Consider the following 20,894-nt stretch of genomic DNA (forward strand, 5'->3'; position numbering starts at 1 on the left):
GAGACAAAAACGTCATCAAATGCTGAAAAATCAAATGCCAGAATGACATAAAAGATACTAATGTACGGGAAAAACCTCACTAATTAAAAATGTAGTTCGATTTCCATCAAGAATAGATGAATATCGAATTCAACATCTTGGTAATGGCTGCTTGAGAACAACTTGCTATGTGATTTGCATTAATTTCTAACATTTAGTAATGTTTCTTGATTTTTCATTTCTTTCTACATGGGTAAGAATATCCGCAAGACTAAAGAATTCGTAAAAAAAAAAAAAAAAAAAAACTTTGACATTTTGAATTCAAATGGTTTTTCGCAATCACGAGCGTGTGTGTTTGTAGGCGTGTGTATGGGGTGGGGGGGTATGTGTATGTGTGTAGGCGTGTGTGTGTAGTTGTGTGTTTGTGTGGGGTGGGTATGTGTATGTGTGGGTAGTTGTGTGTGGAGGTGTATGTGTGTGTGTGTGTATGCGTGTGTGTATGTGTTTGTGTGTGTAGGTGTGTGTGTGTATATGTGTAGGCAAGTAAGTGACGCAACTTGGAGACTGTTTTCGCTAGAGAAGCAGCATCGTGAGGCGGCCGCCCGACGGTGGTGCTGCAGAGAGAGGCGGGGGGAAAATAAAATCATAGGTATTCAAAACTGTCAAGTGAGAACAATAAGCAATCGTGTTCACTTAGCTTAAAATAAATTTATACGTTACGGCATTTGTTTGTTTTACCATTCTTAGTTGCCATTAGATAGTGACTGAGTCCCCCCCCCATCTATAGTTTATTGGAGTTGCAAATTGTTTCTATTCGTAACTCCAACAAACTATAGGGGGCGCTGCACCCACTGTCTAATGGTGGATGAAAAAGATAAAACTAACAAATGACGTAACTTATAACTTGCTTTGACGCTTAGTTAATAACAGTAATTTTTCATCGTGTTTGTCTGAAGCTTTCTTTTTTATTCTTCGGAAATTACATTACACCACAAACTGTCTGAAGCCTGTATTTTACCCCAAAGAAAGCACGTGGAATGGAATGTTTTACCTTCTTCTTTAGTATTGTTAATCACCGCAAGGTAGCGTATTCGAGCTCTGGAGTTGCGAATTGTAGCAATCACTAAAAGCAAGAAAAAAATGGCGTTGTTCCATCGTGCGTTTTAATTCAATTTATGTGACTTCTACAATTACTGAAAATTATGTGAAATTATTCGAAGTACTTGCAAAAATATTACTCGAGTAAATTTAGTTTTTATAAATTTTTGCAACGAATGTTGGTTTTATTAATTCACCTGTGTTGTTTTGCTTTATTTAACTTTATGCTTTCTGTATAGAAATTATGGCAACAGATAGATTAATTTATTAATTTAGACTTTGGAATCGAATTCAAGCAATTATTTTTCATTCGTAGCGGAGTACCGAATATTTCTTGAGCTATGTGTGTTTTTAAACGAATTTATGTGAATTAGACCACATTGTGTGTTAAAAAAATTCGCATTTTTTGAAAGCTATGAAGTCATGTTTTACTGCAAATTCTACTTTTGTCATTTCCTATCATCGAATTACGTTTTTGTCGACAGAACGAGAACTGGTTTTTCATCAATGAAAGTAAGTTCATTTTATGTTTTAAGGTTAAAAGTGAAACTTAAATTCTCATAAAAGAGGAATTTAGCAATTAAATATAATTTAACAAGGTTAAAAGAGAGAACTTTATACTAATATTTATAACTAGAAAATAGCCCGCCGGGATATGACGGGTGAAAATAGCTTCTCCGTTTGAACGAAGCAATTGCCTGTTTAGTGATAGTTTGATAGATGAAATTTTAACCCTAACTCCAGTAAATGACCCTAAACTCCAGTAGGTAGCGTTCATTGTTGACCACTTTTTCGTTTCTTCACTCTCCTAAAATGAGTCTTACCAGTAAAACGGTTAAGATACCGGATACAGATCAGTCTCGTCAAAATAAAGCATTTCCCTGCATAACAAACATTACAAAACATATTATCAGATTATCATGACGTGGAGTGAGTTTCAATGTTGATGACGTTAGGAGCGTTACTCGATCATTCGCTATTATGTATATAAAGATCCGCATTTTACAAAATCGAGACTTTTCAAAGTTGAATTTTAAAAACTTGTGAAACTGTAATTGTTGTTTTTAATAAGGGTTTCAGCTTGTTGAAGACTCTGAACTTGATTTTTTCATTACCGAGCAGCACAATCAATGTGGTAATATCGATGCATAAATCTTCTTAGTATATAAAGAAAAATCTTTAGGAATGGAGGCAAATTTTACTTGTGTTATAGTTTGTTCAAAAGACAACTTGTACCCCGTGCAGGTTCTTTTTTCCAAATTTCAATTTTTTGTTCCACCCTACTGCACGCTTAAAGAGGCGCTACCAATCGTATGAATGCACTGTTTAACTATGAAATGGAAATATTATCCTATCATTTTTAGATATCGCCCGCATAAGAACAAATTAAGAAAAAACGTTTAGTGGTAAAAGCTTAGATGGGTACATGAAGTTAGAAACTTCTGAATATTCGCCATATTTCGTTCTCGAAACAAAACGCTGCGCCACTACTCAAAATCATAAATCTTACTAATATTACATATACAGTTCTATAATTTTTTGTATTGAATTTGCATTTTTGGCGAATCTATATAACCCACTGATATTGGGCTTTTAGCATTTTGTCAATTTAAAATAGTTTTAATAAGGAATTGCTTTTATCTAATTAATTAGTTAATCATTTATGGCGTTGAATTTTATAATATGCTACAAATATTTTAGTACAACAAATATTTTAGTTTCATTCTAAATGCATGTTTAACAGCAAATATTTTTTTTAATGATTTTGGTGATGCATGTACTGTAATTTTCTTCTTTTACTTCTCTTTGAGAAAATAATTTACCACAACTTGAGAAAAAAATAATTTTAAGGTACTATATATTGAAAGCCAACATATTATACTTTTTGTCATGCATTTTTTGCTACCAATTTTCAACCATTTTGTCAAAAAAAAAAAAAAAAAAAAAAAAAAAAAAAAAAAAGCGAACAATTTAATTTGGGGGAAAAAACCCTTTTAGCTTTGGTATAAGGGGCTTTTTACGGTACTTTTGACATTATGTAGAGTCCGTAACGTGACCTTTTTTTGCCATTACTTTTTAATTTACCGTTTGATTTGCAAATTATTTTAATTTGAGCTGGTGGTAGGAAAAGATCAAAATAAATAATATGCTAATCAAGCAGTAAATTAAAAAGTTATGGCAAAAAAGGTCACGTTACGGACTCTACATAAATGTCAAAAATACCGTGGAATGCCCCATAAGCGATGTGAACACAGTCTTAAAATAAACGAATCGATCTCATCTAACATTTATGATTTTATGGGAGTATAATTCATTTCTAAGCATAATATTTGAGTAGATGTAAATATAAAGGGAAAAATATAAATAAAATATGAATTCAACGCGTAACAAATCAGTACGTAAAATGAAACATTGTAAGAAAAGCATTTTATGCAAAAAAAATTAGAAATCAAATAATAGCGGTAATAGTTTTAATAAAATAATAAAAAGATCGTGTTTTAATGAATCTTTATAAGTTAAATTATATGTTGAAAGGTTAATACACACAATTATAATTCCTCTAATTTAAACAATATATCAAACAAGAGTTAGAGAAAGATATATAAAGATACATTGCACACACAAAAAAAAAAGACAGAATCGTATCGTCGCTTATCAAGACAAAACCGAAGGCAATTTTTTCATATTTTTAGTTGCGTAAGTTCAGTCTGTAAATTTCTCCATCTTTATTATAGGAATGTTTTCTCCTATTATTATAATAAATAGTTTTTGTATATACAAGTTTTATTTACTAGTGTTAGCAATGCGTAAAAATTGTTGTGCTTAGACTAACACTAAAGAACTGGGCTATTTTTAACAGATTAAAAAAAAAATAGCCTGAACATTTTCTGATCAATAAATAACTTCATCCTTGTATAGTACTTTGTGAAAACGCTTTTTAATTTAGTTTTCTTTATCCACTCAATAATCATCATAAATTGATTTTCGCCCGCATTGTCATTTTAAATTTTTTGAAATGTTGGATGATGGAAAAAAAAAGTCCAACCAAAAAACAAAAGAATCAACTAATTAAAACACTGAAATAAAAATTAAAACGTTTGAAGTTCCCCATCGAACAATATTTCGGAAAAAGAAAAACATTTTTCCTTATCAAGAATTTGCACATTACATTTTAATTCGAAATAAAATATTACAAAAGTTAACAAATCATTTACATAATTCTCAAAACGTGTTATTTATTCGAAATATTTTGCATTTAAATTCTTTAAAAAGTATTTATCAAAACTTTTTTCGTTGAATTATTAATGTCTAAAAGTTGGCAGTTTTAAATCTACGACTAACAAGCGTAAAAGTTATGTAAATAAAAGCAAAAATCTAGATACTTTGCAAATACACTTATCATTAAAGTCGCTGAATTGTTAATCAGTATTTATTTCATAGTATAAATAGTTTTACTATACATTTAAAAGACTGAATGAGATGTACGCAGTGGCGTACCAATCATGGGAGACACCCGGGACGGTAATTTGTGTTGTCACGCCCTCCCCCCCAAAAACGCAAAAAAAAGAGAAAAGTTCTATGTAAACATGGTTTTTTACAATAGGGAAGTTGCAACCTATTAAATGTTCATATTTTGGCTATTGGATATTGTTAATTGACCCTCAAAACTAAAAAATTCACCATCGCCGAATTTTAAAACACAGTGGTTGATTTCGAATGAATTTTTAAAAATCCACGCGCAAAAGTGCGCTCTTCTGAAATGTCACGAGCCTACGTCACAGGGCGCGAATGGGCAGCCTTCCGCCGAAGATCCCATGTTTTCGCTAGGGACAATTTGGACGCGCTGATATTTATATTTTTTAGAAATTCGATAATCCTTTTGAACACACTATGGAGACCGGATTCGTTAAAGCACAATCTAAATAATCTTCCTCATGTAACATCAATGATGATATTCGAATATTTCCGAGAGGATGAGAGGTTTAATGTTCCAGAAACGCAAGGAGTTAAATCCGAGGAGATAAGTTTCGTCTTCGAAGTCGAATGCGTGACCTTCGGCTTCTCCCCTATCGGAAGAGCGCATGACGTCACTTCCTATGCCATTTGACGTCACAAGCAATTTTTGAAGCTACGTTTTGAAGACATCAAATATTATTTAAAGTAATTTTCGTTTTTAATGCAAGTGAATCATCTTCAGAATTCTGTGTTCGAACTGTGTTCAAGCTGTTGAAGAAAAGCCAAGGGTTCCACGGAAAAGTTGAGATTCAAAAGGGTTCCCCTATCAAAGGATTTAAGAAACGCTGTATTAGAGCATTGTATGTAGAATACTATTCCGTATCGAGCTATGTAAATGTAATTCAAAAAAAAAAAAAAAATCTTTGTATTTATTAACACTAGAAAGAAAGACAGGCCAAGACTCTGAACCAGCAGCCTCCCTGGCTCAGGTCCGAGGAACTGCTTAACTTGAGCAGGAATGAGATCAAGAAGTCTGTTGGGTTACTAACTGGACACTGCTCTCTCAATAGGCACCTTAATCTGATGGGTGTTACCGACAACCCTTCGTGTAGAGGATGTCATAATGGCTGATGAAAGCTCAATTCATGTGCTATGTGAATGTGACTTCTACTCTGCACAAAGATTTGAGCACTTGGGATACCACTATGTAGATCCCTGGGAACTGCCTAGAATTTCGGTTAGGCAACTTCTGAGATTTATTTCTGTTACTGGGCTCCTTTAGTAGTCTAAGCAGGGATAGTACAATAGACCTGTGGTCTCGGTGCTCGCGCTGGTTTCAAGCGCCCCCCTTTTCACTTCATACTTCAACACTAGAAAGACGGAGGGACCTGTGTGACCCTTCGCGTACTTTGTTGCTCAATAACTCGTTTAACATCTAACGGAGCTTAATGGAATTTTATGACTTTTCATAATAAGACACTACTTGATTGCTTGTTTAGACATTTAATGATTCGCTTCATAGTACTCTAAATATTGATCCTTATACAATGAAAGAAAGACGGGAGGGGTCACAGTGACCTTGAAAATTTTTGCAATCAAAAAAGATTTTATTTTTCCTTTCTCCTAATGGGGTGATTTCCTTCAGTCAAAAGTACTACTTTTAGTCATTAAAATGGATAGAATGAGCAAAAAAAAAAAAAAAAAAACATGGACCCAGAAAAAACTTTCATTTTCCCTACAGTTTTTTTCTAAATTAATTTTTTAAAATGTCTGATTTTTCAAACAAGGCGTGCCTTGATGACGTCGCAAATGCTGCACTTTGCCGCATCTTTCTACTACGTTTCCACGTTATGATAATCAAGCAGCGAATTAAAATTGCGCTCTACTCTTGCTATCAACCATATCGTTGCCAATACACGTTAGTAAAGATGCGAATTAAATATTTTGCTCTGTGAATGGCAGCACTGAATGGCATTTCATCGTTTGTGATGTCATCGGCAGAAGCCGTAAACAATGAAAGCGCTCCGATTTAAGTATTTTTTTAAAATAAAAAACCTAAACAAATTTATCAAAAAATGGTCAGATCCTACGTTTTTAAGCATGCTTTTTCAGAGAAAAATACTTTGAAAATTTTCGAAGCGACCCCATTGTAGTAGCTTACAAAATGGCTATTCACTCTAGTTTAACCTGTAACTTCCTCTTCATGCAGCCGGTTGAATATCCAAAAGCTATAAGCAGTACCGATTGCTTACCAGCCAAACGGTAGCCATTGCTCTTCGAAAGATAAACTAATTCTACCTTTTGGCGAGTAAAGACAGAAAAACTAATAATACTCACGTACTAAGTTTATATTTAGTCATAAAAGAAGGTGCATTGAACATGTGGACCCACTCAGGGAAAAATTTTAATAGAATGGTTAAGGGCTATAGTAGCCTCTTCAGTCTTTCTGGGTATACAGGAGATTTCAGTCTTTCTAGAGTTAACCAGCGTTAAAAGAGCGCGCGTGCCGCCTTTTGCATACGCCAGACAACCATTTTTTCTCTTTCTTATAAAATCACGATTATGTGACTTATATTGTTCTGGCTTTGAGATACAGTTAATTATATGCTTTACAGTTTATTTTTGTTTAGACTATAAAGCAAGTTTAAACGACCACGGTTGGTATAAAAAGGGAAACCCTTTCTCGATAAATCATGAAAATAGTAGAAATTTACTTTTTTCATTTAGTTACTAGAATCAATGCAAAAAAAAAAAAAAAAAAAACATTTTTAAAAAATTTAATCACCTGAAACGTGTTAGTATGTATTTTGTAAAAAAAAACTCAAAACTAACGAATGTGAAAATTGGCACTTTTCAGGAGAGCCAAATCACAGAATATAATTTTCCCCGCCTAACGCATTTAGTTATGTGCAATGTCTTAATCTTTATCGATAACTTTTTGTGGGAAAAAAAAATCTCTTGAAGTAGTTATAACCTGTAGACTTTCCTCTTTCTTATAAAATCACGATTATGTGACGGGAAACATTGAGTTTGAAAAACGCGATTTTTCACATTCGTTAGTTTAGCATGGTGCCGACGATATACAGTTTGAAAAATATTTTTCTTTAAAATTGTAAGATATTTAACTAATAAATAATGGCATCTCTCAAAGATGTAAATACAGGAAAGTAGTTCAAAAGTTGAAATCACTTTTTTTTCTGATTTTTTTTTTTTTTTGGATTGTTTTTTTTTTTATTTTTTTTTTTTTTATGTTCATTTTAGATCCCCTTCTGCCCATTGACACAGCTTCAACAACTTTTAATCTTTAAATTTAATCTAAGGGCAACACCACGGTAGATGGTTCATCTCTCGTTGCAAAACACCCTACAAATACTCGGAATGTGTTAGATCATTGCTTCAATGCATAAAGTATATGAAGAACACGAATTCTTTTCCTTTCTACGCAGTTACATTTGTGAAGATTTCCATAAAAAATACTTTAATAACCATTTTTGCTCAGTTTTGGACGTATCTCACACGATGCATTTGTTACTGAGCCAAAAATGTATTATTTAAATATTATTTCTGGGTATCTTCAAAATTAAATTGCAATACAGACGTCCCTCGTATAACACGATTAATTCGTTCCGTTTAGTATCGAAACCGTGTTATACGAGACTTTTTAAAAAATAACGTTTTAACCTATTTTTTACACTAATTAATCATGTCAATATGTATCGTGTTGTATCGAAACTGTGTTTCGTATTATATCAAAACCGTGTTATACGAGACTTCGAAAGGATGTGAATCAAGGGAAGTGTACCGTGTTATATCGAAACCAATTTTCATAAAAACAAAGTAAAAACTTATTAGAGTTATTATCAAACATTACCAGAAATTATTATGCAAAAATGAAATTCCACCTTTTTTAAACATTACTTTCGTGTTATATCGAAACCTTGTAGTATCAAATACAAGTTTCGTACCGTGTAATATCGAAACCGAGTTATAATAATTGCAAATTTGGTACCGTTCAATATCGAAACTGTGTTGTACAAGTACCCTGTTATACGAGAGACGCCTGTATATAGTAGTCGAGTCCATCTGCTTCATGCACTTCATTCAATGAAGCAAGGATCTAACACATTTGGAGTGTTTGTAGGTAATTTTGTGTAAGAATTAAAACGTTTATCAGAATGGAATTTCTCGCATTCGTCTATCTGCCACAGTTCGGGTGCCGGAACCATAGACCTTTTCAAATTTGGGTTTAAATCAGCCTGATGATTGCATGTCAGGACAGTCCGTAGCCCTTTTGTCTATAACGACTATTCAATATCAAAATCGGCTGGAATTTTAAAGTCAAATCTGTATTTTACACAGTTGAGGCTTGTAACTAAATATTGACAACTATATAAACTTTTCAGTAAAAAAGAAAAAATAAATAAAAAGATGCATATATAACTCTTACAATTTTTCTCATATACCTGAAACAAGCACGGTACTTTAGTCTTAGTACACGCATTTTAGTCTTAAATGCTTCTGGTATTTTAAAACGAACGAAAATATAGAGAGATAGAATTATGAGAGAGAGAAAATATGCATCTTCTCTTAAGAAGTTAAATTTCGAAGAACTGTAACGTATGAAGGAATGGTAGTTTAGTGTTCTTGAGTTTAAATTTAAAATGCTTTGAGTGAAAGCCTGCATGATATAATTTTTCTAATTTATCCTCGCAACATTTTTCGGAATTACTCAGAATTATACAATGAATGTTAACGTGCATTAAACAAGCAAGGTAGACTGGTGAAGGAAAGATAATTTATCTTCGTTGAATCTCAGAAAAGAAGAGACTTAAGATTCAACATAATATTTTTTAGCAAAATAGTAGTTTACACTAACGCTTGTATTGATCTATTTTTGTGCATTAAAACTGCGATTTAATTAGAGCGCCATAGCTCTCGAATGCTGTTCCAAGAGTTTGTTTTTACTTTAAACTAATTTTTAGAAGTTTCCAGAATTATTGAATTACATATTGGGTGGAAGAAACTAATTAAGTTTTTCAAAATCTACGTGAAACTATGTGCGAGTCTGCCTCAATGCTGTTCAGGTTGAAAATAGAACATTAAGCTTTTTTGTTGGAATTAAAACTATGAGTCATCCACACCAAATCAACGAGCTGCAGAACCTGACAATCATCGATTTTTACAAAATTTACAGGATTGAGTCTACTCACGTGATGATAGAAAAAAAAACAATTTGGTTGACTAAATAACCGTTGTTTTTTGGTGTGAGATCCATCCCTCCCCTCAAAATACTCTTAAAATGGCAAAAAGTGACATTTCGGTAGTTGCAAAAACTCCTTTTTCTCAGCTTCTACGGTCGCTAGAGTGTCACACTAGATGTCATTTTAAAACGCTTTGAATAGGATTTCACATACATGCCACTTGACACGGTTATGTGGCATTAATATTTCAAGGTCATAATCCTTTTTTTATTTGAATGTTTAAAGAAGTATATTTTTTAAAAATTTGAATATATATATATATATATATATATATATATATATATATATATATTTTTTTTTTTTTTTTTTGCTTACTAATGTGGTCTACAGGTGGGATCATACTGAAAATGAATTATAAAATATTCTGATGGCCGCAGAATAATGTAAGTTTTCCCACTATGCGGTTGCTAATCTCGATAAAAAATAATAGAAAATCTATTTATTTCAATATTATTAATGTGCGAAGAAAATCTGAATGACACTCTAGTCGGCTCATGGTGAAAAAGAAATGACATTTCACCGTCTCAACATTTAAATTATTGAAATTGAGTTGTTAGCCACAGACAATAATGGTATCTGAAGATATTTGCAGAAAAAAATTGCAAACCGGAAAACGCTTTTCATAACCTATGGTTTGCTTGCTTTGAGAGGTCCTAGACCCTTCTTATTGGGCTTCTGTTGGGGTAAGCTTTTGTAGTATTTCATTTATTGGTTCATTAAGAACAATCCATAAGTTCGGCTAGTCGAAGGAACCTGAAGGTCTTTGTAAATGTAAAAACTTCCTTAGCACAGTTTCATTTTTATTATATTTGTCACAATCTAAATACAACCTTGTCACAAATATCCATCATATCTTCAGAATCCAACCATTTTTGAGCGTTAAGGATCATTCTTAAAATTGTGTCATGTTTCTAAAAGATAAGTGCTTTCCCTTTTACCAGCTCATTTTCAATGGAATATAAGAGTTAAATCTCACAGAACATCTTATTGCTACCGTTTTTTAAGTTTAAAAGCCTATTTGCCTTTTTTTCTGCAAAATGGTACTGTACTGAAGATGTATTGGCTTAATTTATTTACTTTACCAAACTAGTGTCGAAGAGTCATAACCAGGTTAGTATAGGTCGGAAAAGAAATGGATAGAAAAAAATACAGTAAAATGCACCGATGAAAATTTACGGTTGCAACGCCAATTGATACACCACGTGACTTACAGTGCGAAGCACATAACACCGTATTTCCCTTCACTCGACGTTCCCCACTCGTATGGTGGTCAGCTACGCCACCTCCCAGTACGAAGGTTCCGAGATTGAACATGCTGTTCGCATGTTGAGTTTTTTAACTCTCGTTTATTTCACCGTAAACTTTTGCAGTAAAATTTGATTTTATGTTAAAAGAATTGGCAACACGAATGCCAGTAACATTTACCGTAAAATTTCAGATTTTTTTTAACAGTGCAATGACTGAAGCAATTAAAAAAAAAAAAAAAAATGCAGGCGTCTAAAAAGTGGGGACGATAGAACACGCCCTAATTGGCAAATTCAGTAATCCGAATCTTCCAATCACATCTTCTCACTAAATTTTGCCATGAGATGTGAAACAGAAATACATTTCCACTTTTTAAAATTATTCCTTATCGATTAGCAACCGCATTGGGAAAAATTGCATTATTCTGCGATATTGAAATATTTCATTTTCAGTATGTTCCATATGCAGTTCCATTCTGAAATTTTTCGCACGTGTAGACCACATTAGTGTGCAAACAAATTACCAGATTTTTAAAATATACTCTTAAAAACATTCAAGGACAAATAGTGATTTTCATGGCCGTGAAGAATGATTGTCACATAACCTTGCCCACTGTCATATCATGTAATATTCTATTCTTAGAGATTCAAAATGCAACCTCCATGGGAAATAGAGGCGCCACTCTATTTCCCATAGAAGCTGAGAAAAAGAACATAAAGGCCATTTTTTTGCCACTTTTCACGTACTTTAAAGGATCTAACACAAAAACTAACGTTCAAAAATTAGACAATTTTTCATTCCTATCATCACGTGGGCCAACTAAAACCTTTAAATTTAAAAAGAATTACTTGACATAACTCTTAAAAGTGGCTTTATTTTCGTTGATTTGACATTAACTGACCCCTACAGTAAATATTGGCACAAAGGAAAACGGAGTCAATTCCAAGTTTCAGGACGAGCTAATATTTCGCTGCAGGAGGACATATATATTATTTACTTTTAAGAAAATCACTACGATGGATGAAACCCGACTTTAAAATTATCAAAGTGTTCCAAACGTAATTTATGTTCTGCTCGTTTTTCGGAGGTATCTGGTGGAGTAATGGTTGTTTAATTCTTCGATCTAAATTATGAACCACCTAAATATTTTTTTAAGTGGATAGACAGATTACTATGGCAAAGAGTCTTATAAATGAAATTCTAAAATTGTAGGTGGAAAATTAAAGGAGTTATAATAGGTCTAATGTACCGGACATAAATTTTGAAATAAATATTTAAGCTAAAAAACATGAAATATCATACAAACTTCATTGTAAATTTTTTTCATACCAATAATAAAACATATTAGCATTTAAAACGGTAAAAATATAAAAAATATGTATTTAAAAAAAATCAGAAAAAACCCTCTCTCCTTTGCGACAAGAATCCAAGCTTTTAAAAATGCGCCAGTTCTAATATCCCAATCCAATATTTTGTTGGCTATCTATAAATATTGCCACACTTTTTTTCAACATATTTGACCCTCATCCTCTTTTCTCAAAGTGTCACACCCCTTTTTCACATTTTAGGATGTTTTTAAAAGCATATTGTTATAATATGATGAGTGACAGCACATTTTATTTGTTATCCCCTGCCTCCAGCTTGTCTCAAACTGTCACAATTTCACTATTATCAATTCCTCTTAAGGAGTGACATCATTTTTAGACGAAACATTCGTGACAAAAAATCTACTTATAAACTAACACTCTTATTCATTAAGTTGCCGCCCTATAGCCAGGGCTGAGGCAGAAATACATGAAATACACCGCCAGCTCAGCCAATTCCAGCCGAGGACTGCAGTTTCGTGCTTATTAGCACTCATCAGCCCGGCATAGAGGAATGACTAAGCTGGAGGTAGAGAACCTCTTAAGGAAGCCAAGAGTGCCAAACAAACTGGTTACCAGTCCTCGGCTGGAATTGACTGAGCTGGTGGTGTATTTCATGTATTTATGCCTCAGTCCTGGCTATAGGGCGGTTACTGAATATACCTGTCTTGCCTTCAATATTCGAGCTGAACCGAACCATTGCTTCGGTCACTCGTCTGGTCAGTGCTAATTCTGTATTAGCTACCAGTTTGTTTGGCACTCTTGGCTTCCTTAAGAGGTTTTCCACCTCCAGCTCAGTCACTCCCTATGCCGGACTGATGAGTGCTAATAAGCACGAAACTGCAGTCCTCGGCTGGAATTGAATGAGCTGGCGTGTATTTCATAACAGACTCCTGTTTGCTAATCTTGTGTTCAGGGTTTAATTTATAACAAAAGAACTTTGGAAAACTACTCTTCAGAGCCTATTTTTAAAAGTAAATAATCCGATATTAGTCTATTGTGCAAAACTTTACATGAACTGAAAAAAGAAAAAAGTGAAGCAGTTGAGCTCACGCCTGTTCCTCACGAACGTTAACCTTGGTTGTATTACAAATAATTAAAAGCAGATTTTAGCAAAACTTCGTTAACTACTTTAGCTTGAGTTTTAAGTATATTTGGGTAGAAAAATTCTTATATTCACACACCTCTTAAAACGGAATTCCCAAAAATTATATCTTATTTTTAGGGCAATTTAAAGTATATTTCTGAGAACATGATTAAAGTGTAGCAGCGTACTGAGTTGACGGTGCCCCTTCCCTCTCCCCATTGCGTTCCCACGCAGTGCAAAAAATTATATAGGACAAAAATAGTTAATATACTTTCTTATATAAATCATCAAACATGTGCTTTACAATTTAAAGGAAACACTCAAAAGCGTAGGGTTTTTATTTTATTTATTTTGCAAAAATACAAAATTCTCTGTTACACAATATCTATATGATACCCATAAATGAGCTTCACCCGGGAAATTCATAAGAAAATGCACTAAAAATAAGTGTCAAATAGTTGACCCTGAAAGAAATATACAGAAACGATTGGCAAATAGGAACTGGTGTTCTAGCCAGTCTTGAAATCTACCATTAAATATTAAATACGGAGTTTAAGTTGGAGATATGACAGAGTAAAATGACGTTTAAGATTAAATTGGAATTGTAAAACGGAGGAATGTGTTTCCTTTGCTGAAGTTTGGAATTCGCCATGGAACAAAAGTGTTTTCCCAAAGAATGGTTAGTGGAATAAGAAATAGGGAAAAAAAAATCAATTTTCTTGACAAACACATTGCTATTCAACTGCTTCAGATCTCCATAACTGATAATATTATTTTTGTTTTATGATTGGTTGCATTAAAATTAGTTTTTAAATTCCTTGTTACATTTGCAGCCAGAAGCAAATTGTTGATAATGAAAATATCATATTTAATTTATAATTTTATCTAGTTCCTCACCAAACAATTTAACGATTTCTTCTAACCTTTAGACATATTTAGCTAGGTAAATATTAGTCATCAAATATAGTCTTGAACTGCTTTGGGTAAAAATTTCGTCTTCCTAAGGGCATGGTAAAAACTTTGCTACTATTCAAAGTCTGTAAAAATAGTCTGTTCCTTTTTCTTCTTACAAATTGACAGATTAGCGAAAAAAAATGAACAATTAACTCGAACTAAAAACATGTTTAAGCATTTTGATTGAACGAATCTAAACGTTATAATTTGAACACGATTTGGAAACTTTGATATCCGTACTTGCTTCCGAGGCTCGCTTAGCTACATACTACTTTACTACGTAAAACAGTCCTGAACTGTTCCCATTTAAAGTCCAAAAATGTTCGTTAAAACTGTTTTACACATATAATGCTTTGTAGTTACGACAACAGTATAAGAAAGTAAAACCTGCCGTAGTACCTTATTAAAGCATATGAAATTAATTTAATTCTAAAAAATTCTTAGATTATTTCTTGCAAGATACAAATAAAACATTTCATAGAATGATATTTATACTTTAAATTGGAATATTTTGTGACAGGAATCATTTCTGAAACATAAAAATCTACATTTCTAGTAATTTCTGTTGTATTTAAATGTTTGATGTAGTAAAGCAGAGAGCGAATTCAGGGATTAAAATTTCAGACAACAGTAAATGAACAACTGTTTATGTGTTTGGCCCAGTGGGCGTAGCTCCGGTGGGGCGGAGGGGTGGCATACCTTCAGGGGCGGCGATTTAGCATTTTAGATGTGAAAAAAAAATTAGATAAGGGAATCATACTTTAAATCTATTACTGGAGGCAAAGAAAAAAAAAAAAGCCTTCGAAATAAAAGGTTTTTTTGTGACTACAACTGCGCTTCTCAGTGTTCAAAGCTAAAATATATCCGTAGTGAGCCCCTGAACCTTCCTCATTCCCTTGACATAATCTAAGACAGACTTAAATTGTAATTTTAAAACTTAAGTTTCGAAAAATATTCAAGAAAATACCTTGACTTCGTAACGTCACCAAAGGCTAAAACTGACTTCAGTTTTGTTGAAAATTCGGGAGTGAAACCCATCCCTCTCAAAGTTACTTTTAAATGCGATTTTTAATGTAAATTTTGAATATTTCTCAGAGATAGGCATCTGATACTCCCCCCCCCTCTTTTTTTTATTTTTAGAATTAAGAATACGGAATTAAATAGTTTCCTTTTTCTTCCCTGAGTGGAGTTTTCAATTTTAAGTTCAATAATTTTCGATGATTTAATGTATTAGATGTGTCTCAATGAAAGGGTGGCAAAAAAGGGGAACCGCCCCGGGCGGCAGAAACTGTAGCTACGCCACTGGTTTGGCGCCAACAATTATTTCTTCCAAACATTACTGGGTTTATTCTGAATAATGGATGATGACTTTCTCGCCAATTGGCTATGTTCATTCGCTCTTTCCATGTTACGGTTCCACGTCATGATAATTTGATAATTTACTCGTCCATGTTATGATAATTTTGCTCCGGAAAATGTCCTTAAAATTGAAATAGAGAAAGAACAAAATCGAATTTTTGAAACATCGCATCGAGGTACACACCCCCATGCTACAAACAAACTTTGCACCAAATTTCATGAAAATCGGCCGAACGGTCTAGGCGCTATGCGTGTCACAGAGATCCAGACAGAAATCCGGACATAAATCCAGATAGAGACTTTCAGCTTTATTATTAGTAGAGATGACAGTAGTATTATTGTTTTTAAAGAAAGATAACGCCAGATACTTCTAATGTTTATGCAGTTAAAAATTTTCCGATGTTACAAACTTCAGAAAAAGAAAACATTCCTTTACAGCAAAGTTCTGCTACTTTATAGCTAGTAAATATTTATTACATATAATCAACCATTGTTTCCACTATGAATCAACCGCTCTACACCTATTAAAACTACAAATTGGAAAACCGTAATCACAATATGCATTTGAGTATCATATAATTAAGACAATAGATGAATGCTTTAAAATTATTTGTACATATTAGATTTATTAATATCAACAAAGATAAACATTAGCAACAGTTATTTTGATTAAAATACGTCACTTTTTAATAAACTCATAAATCACACTAGAAATTTTATATTAAATAGAGTCAAAGATATGTTCTTTGTTATAGCATTTACAATACATAAATGTGAAGGTCTTTTTAAAATATAGATTAAATATAAATATTGTTTGGCGTTTCTTAAATCGCAGGATAAAAGCTCGCTAAGATATGCGCAAACGTTTGAGCATGACGCTGCGTGTTTTGTATACATATATATATTATCTTCTTTATAATTTTTATATAAGATAATCTTTTAAAACGTGATTCATTTATATATTATGTAATAGTGCAACGTTTAAAAGGTGTAATAATTCAGCAATTTTTTTTGTTATAAAATATACAACTTTCAGTTTAATTCATCACTTTTTAATCAACTGATATATCGTACCAGAATTTTCATCACAAATATGGTTTAAAAAAATGGAGCTCATTTTTATATCATTTATAATAATGTCATTGTTTTTAATAAAGTTTTTCAGAATTTTTGTTTTGATTTTTCCCCCTTTTTATAATAATGTACAGGGGGGTCATTGTGATGAATATGTTTTAAATAATTATGTGCAGTTTTAAAATGAAAAAAATATGACTTCATGGTCCATAATAGAAGGAATATGTCCCTTACAATCATTTATTCGGGAACCTTTGTCCATTGTTTGTAGAACAAATAAATCACAACAAAAACTAACCTTAGGTCATTAATATTAACTTGTTTAGTCACTCTTCTTTCAGTGTAACTACCTTCGATATATTTTTTTTTTTGTATGCGCCAGTTTTATTTCAAAAACTAGAGACACGGTTTGTAAGTATTTCGCCTATTTATATTAAATAAACTCTACTAAACGGAAACTTTTATAACATTTTTTTAAGTTTTTTTATCAAAACGTTTACCTGTAGCGCCTAACGTTACTTTTTAAAGCCGGCGCCAGATTACTTGCTCCAGCTCGTGGCCATCAAAAAACTAGTTTAGAGTTGAGCTTCATCATAACTGTCAAGCTTTTATTTCGGTACAAAAGTTGTTGGATTAAGTTCCTAAATTAAATTTTGCTTTAACGATATGGTGCTTTTGAAAAAAATTGCTTCTTATTTGTAAAATTAAAACATATTTTGTTTTTTTGTTTCAAATTATAGATGCACACAGGTTGTAAACTTTTGAAAAGATGCAAAACTGCCCGATCATAATTACGCATCTGTAAGTGCATAAGTTAAAATTTCCATTATGACTGAAAACTTCAAAACATCGCAATTCTTCATATCCTTACAAAACAGCTGAAATACACGCGTACTTTGGCGGCTTTACAAGTTGGCGGTCGTATGGGCGTTTTTTCTAGTGAAAGCCCCCAAAAGTATTATTTTTTAATTTTTCATTAAAATTTATATAAAACTTTCGGAAAATCTTTATTATTCCAAGCTCTGATACTGATGAGAATCGTATATCGAAATGGAATGTATTTTGATTTTAGAGTTACTAAAACAGAAATAATAATGGTCAACTCGGAAATAAGTTTTGGGACATCTCTAGTAGGAATATGTTTATCAGATATCAATTTAAGAAGTAGGAGTTGTATTTTTCTCTCATACACACTGTGTTTCCCAATTATGTTCAAACTCATGTCTCATTTCATAATGATATTTTTGAAATAGTGAACATGTTGCAATGCGTCTGGCCACAGAGGCTTACGGTTAAATATTAAGCGTACAGCTTAAATATTGCAATACTTGTTGAAATTCAGTTGATTTTATGCTGCTAAGATAAACTAAATTAAATATAAAGAAAATAAAAGTAATATCACCTCTAAAAACGCAGATTATTTGATCGATATTTAAATTAATGTAATTCGAACACACGACGCTGGGGCAGCTCAAAAAGATAAGTTTTGACTTTTTATAGCTCGCGATGCTTCATTTATTTTGCTTTGAACTCGTTTCGAAAAATGCATTGGCCCCAACACTTTTGTTAAAAATTTATTTTTTCCTGAAATTACGTGGCGTACATGATATGTATCGGAGTGTGTTAAGTTAAAAACAGAAATCTAATTTTTTTTTATCATAGCTATAGTGTAATAAACATTTCTGCGAGAATAACATTTTTTTTTAAACATGATTCCATCACTTTAAGTCAGCCAATGGAAAGATGCCAATGGAAATCGATCAGCCAATGGGAAAAAAGAGGAATCATTTGCTTTTACATTCAAAGAATGTTCAGACGATGTAAAATATTATCCCAAGTACTGCATTTAATTGAAATTGACCATTCAGAGGATATTTAAGAAACGTTTAAAAGTATCGCAGATCTTTTTGACAGAACACTATTTTAAGTTGTCACGAAAATGCGGATTATGTTTTCGATATTAAGTTAATGTTTTAAATTTTGTCTCATTAAAAATTATAATGAAAGAACAAACCCAAAGGCAAAAGGATGGTCAAAGTTTCGTTATGAATGTACCTCAACTGTACAAATAGATTGATGATTTATTAGCTTTAAAAAAAATAGAGTTATTTTAAATGACGAGCTCTTTCTTAATGAATTTTTTACAGCTTCGATAACAAGAAATAAAATTTTCGTCTTTTGTTCGGTATTTAATGTATAACATTGTCGAGTATTTGCACAAATAAAACAGGCATTGATTGCTCAAAATATGTACACAAGCGATTGTTTGAAGTTAGGACGTACTATCAAAAAATAAATTTAATTCAAATGCTTCAAAAGTATAATCTGGCGAATAAATTGTCCTTGACATAAATATTGTGGTTAGTCAAGATAGAAAAAAAAAGTTCTAAGCATATATATCTACATGTCATTGCATCTGCTATGGCTATTAATAAAATTTTTTAATTTATTTAATTTATCAGTTGCTTAAGACGTTTAAGATACTTTGATTAAAAGAAATCGAAAATCAAATCCGTGTTTTGAGATAAAAAATTCACATAGTACAACTTTCGTCAAAATAAAATACTCGTTTTTTTGCTACGGGGTGGGGGTGGGGGGAGCTATAAAAAGCAAAATATTTAAAATATGTATTTGCTATTGAAATCAAATGTTTTTTTTTCCAGTTATGCATCATTAATTAAGTAATGCAATTGGTAATTAATGAAACTTTTTCATACCTAATTTAATCGTAGTATTACTTTTAATAAACTATCGAATAAGTAAAACGGAAACTAATTATTATGCTTAAAAGTACACCATTTAAGTGCGACTTAGAATAATATTAGTTTCTAAAAACAAATCATTTACAATCTTTCTCAAACATTGCCCATTCTAGCAAATATCCATTTTCTTCCCATAAATTTGTAAAAAAAATCCTATGCAAAGCACCAAAGTAACGAAAAATTCAAAAAAAAAAAAAAAAAAAAAAAAGAATGGTTCTAAGGAAATATAGTTTTAAACATACAATTTCATAACTCTAATGGTAATAATAGGTTAATTTTGATTACCAAATCTGTCTTGATATGACTCGCATCCGATAAATGAAGCACCTTGTACCTTTACGAATTTTCGTTTTGTAGGTTAATTATGATCAGAAAATTCTTCTAAAAGTTTTTCTTGAATGTAAAGTTTCTTTTTTTTTTGCTGAAAACGAACTGCATCATATATTTGCTACCCTTAAGTTCTTCAGCTTCGTCAAGCCATTAGGTGAGGAGCCGAAAAGAGGCACACGCACGTCGAGATGACAGTGAAGGCAGTGAAGAGGATGAGGCATATCCTGTCCACAACCATACCCAAATACTTCCACTCGGATATGATCTCTTGCATCGAGTCATCGTCTCGCATTCGCTTCGTGATGTAGCGCAATTCGCGCAAGATGGCCGAGAGCTCCCTTTGCGAGCTCAAGCAAGAGGTGGTGGTAGGGTTGGCAGTGGCAGAAGGGATTGCCGTTGGAGTCCCTTCCAGGCTGGGACCGCCTATTAGCTGCACGTAGCCACTCGAAGAGCTGCCGCACCCGCCAGATGTCGCGGCAGTAGCACCAGTGCTGTTATTTCGTCCACGCGGCAGACGAAAGTCATCGTCTATGTCCAACACGTTGGCTAAGAGGCTCTTAGACGACCTCTCCCTGAGATCCACCGATGACTTCAAGGAGGACTGTCGGCCAGAGCTGAAGGCCGTGGTTTTCTTGTTATTGAGCCGGGCAGTTATCTTGTCAGGACGGTGCATTCTCAAGATCCAAGGAAGCCACAGTAGAAACGTTCTTTTGATCTGGGTGAGAAGAAAACAGGTTGAAGGTATATTTTGTAAGGGTTGGAATTTTGTTTTTTTCATGCAGTCATACTGTCACCACAATGAATATACCATACATTCTTCTCGAAAATCCTATACGTTCTTCTTTTAATTTTCAATCTATCTTCGATTATATCAGATCAGCCATTTTGCAGCGGGCATGGCTTGATTTTTTTTTTTGTTCTGATA

At 32.8% G+C, this 20,894-nt stretch overlaps 1 protein-coding gene across 1 annotated transcript in view; it reads right to left on the minus strand.

The window, feature by feature from the left end:
• Positions 1 to 20,111: 20,111 nt before the first annotated feature.
• Positions 20,112 to 20,894, minus strand: part of LOC129221000 (neuronal acetylcholine receptor subunit alpha-7-like) — a 141,132-nt gene continuing 140,349 nt past the window's right edge. Inside the window, exon 9 of the mRNA XM_054855436.1 lies at positions 20,112 to 20,684. Coding sequence (XP_054711411.1) covers positions 20,112 to 20,684 — 573 coding nt within the window. The remainder of the gene's footprint in view (positions 20,685 to 20,894) is intronic.

This window comes from Uloborus diversus, chromosome 4, assembly GCF_026930045.1.
Source record: "Uloborus diversus isolate 005 chromosome 4, Udiv.v.3.1, whole genome shotgun sequence".
NCBI classification, from domain to species: domain Eukaryota; kingdom Metazoa; phylum Arthropoda; class Arachnida; order Araneae; family Uloboridae; genus Uloborus; species Uloborus diversus.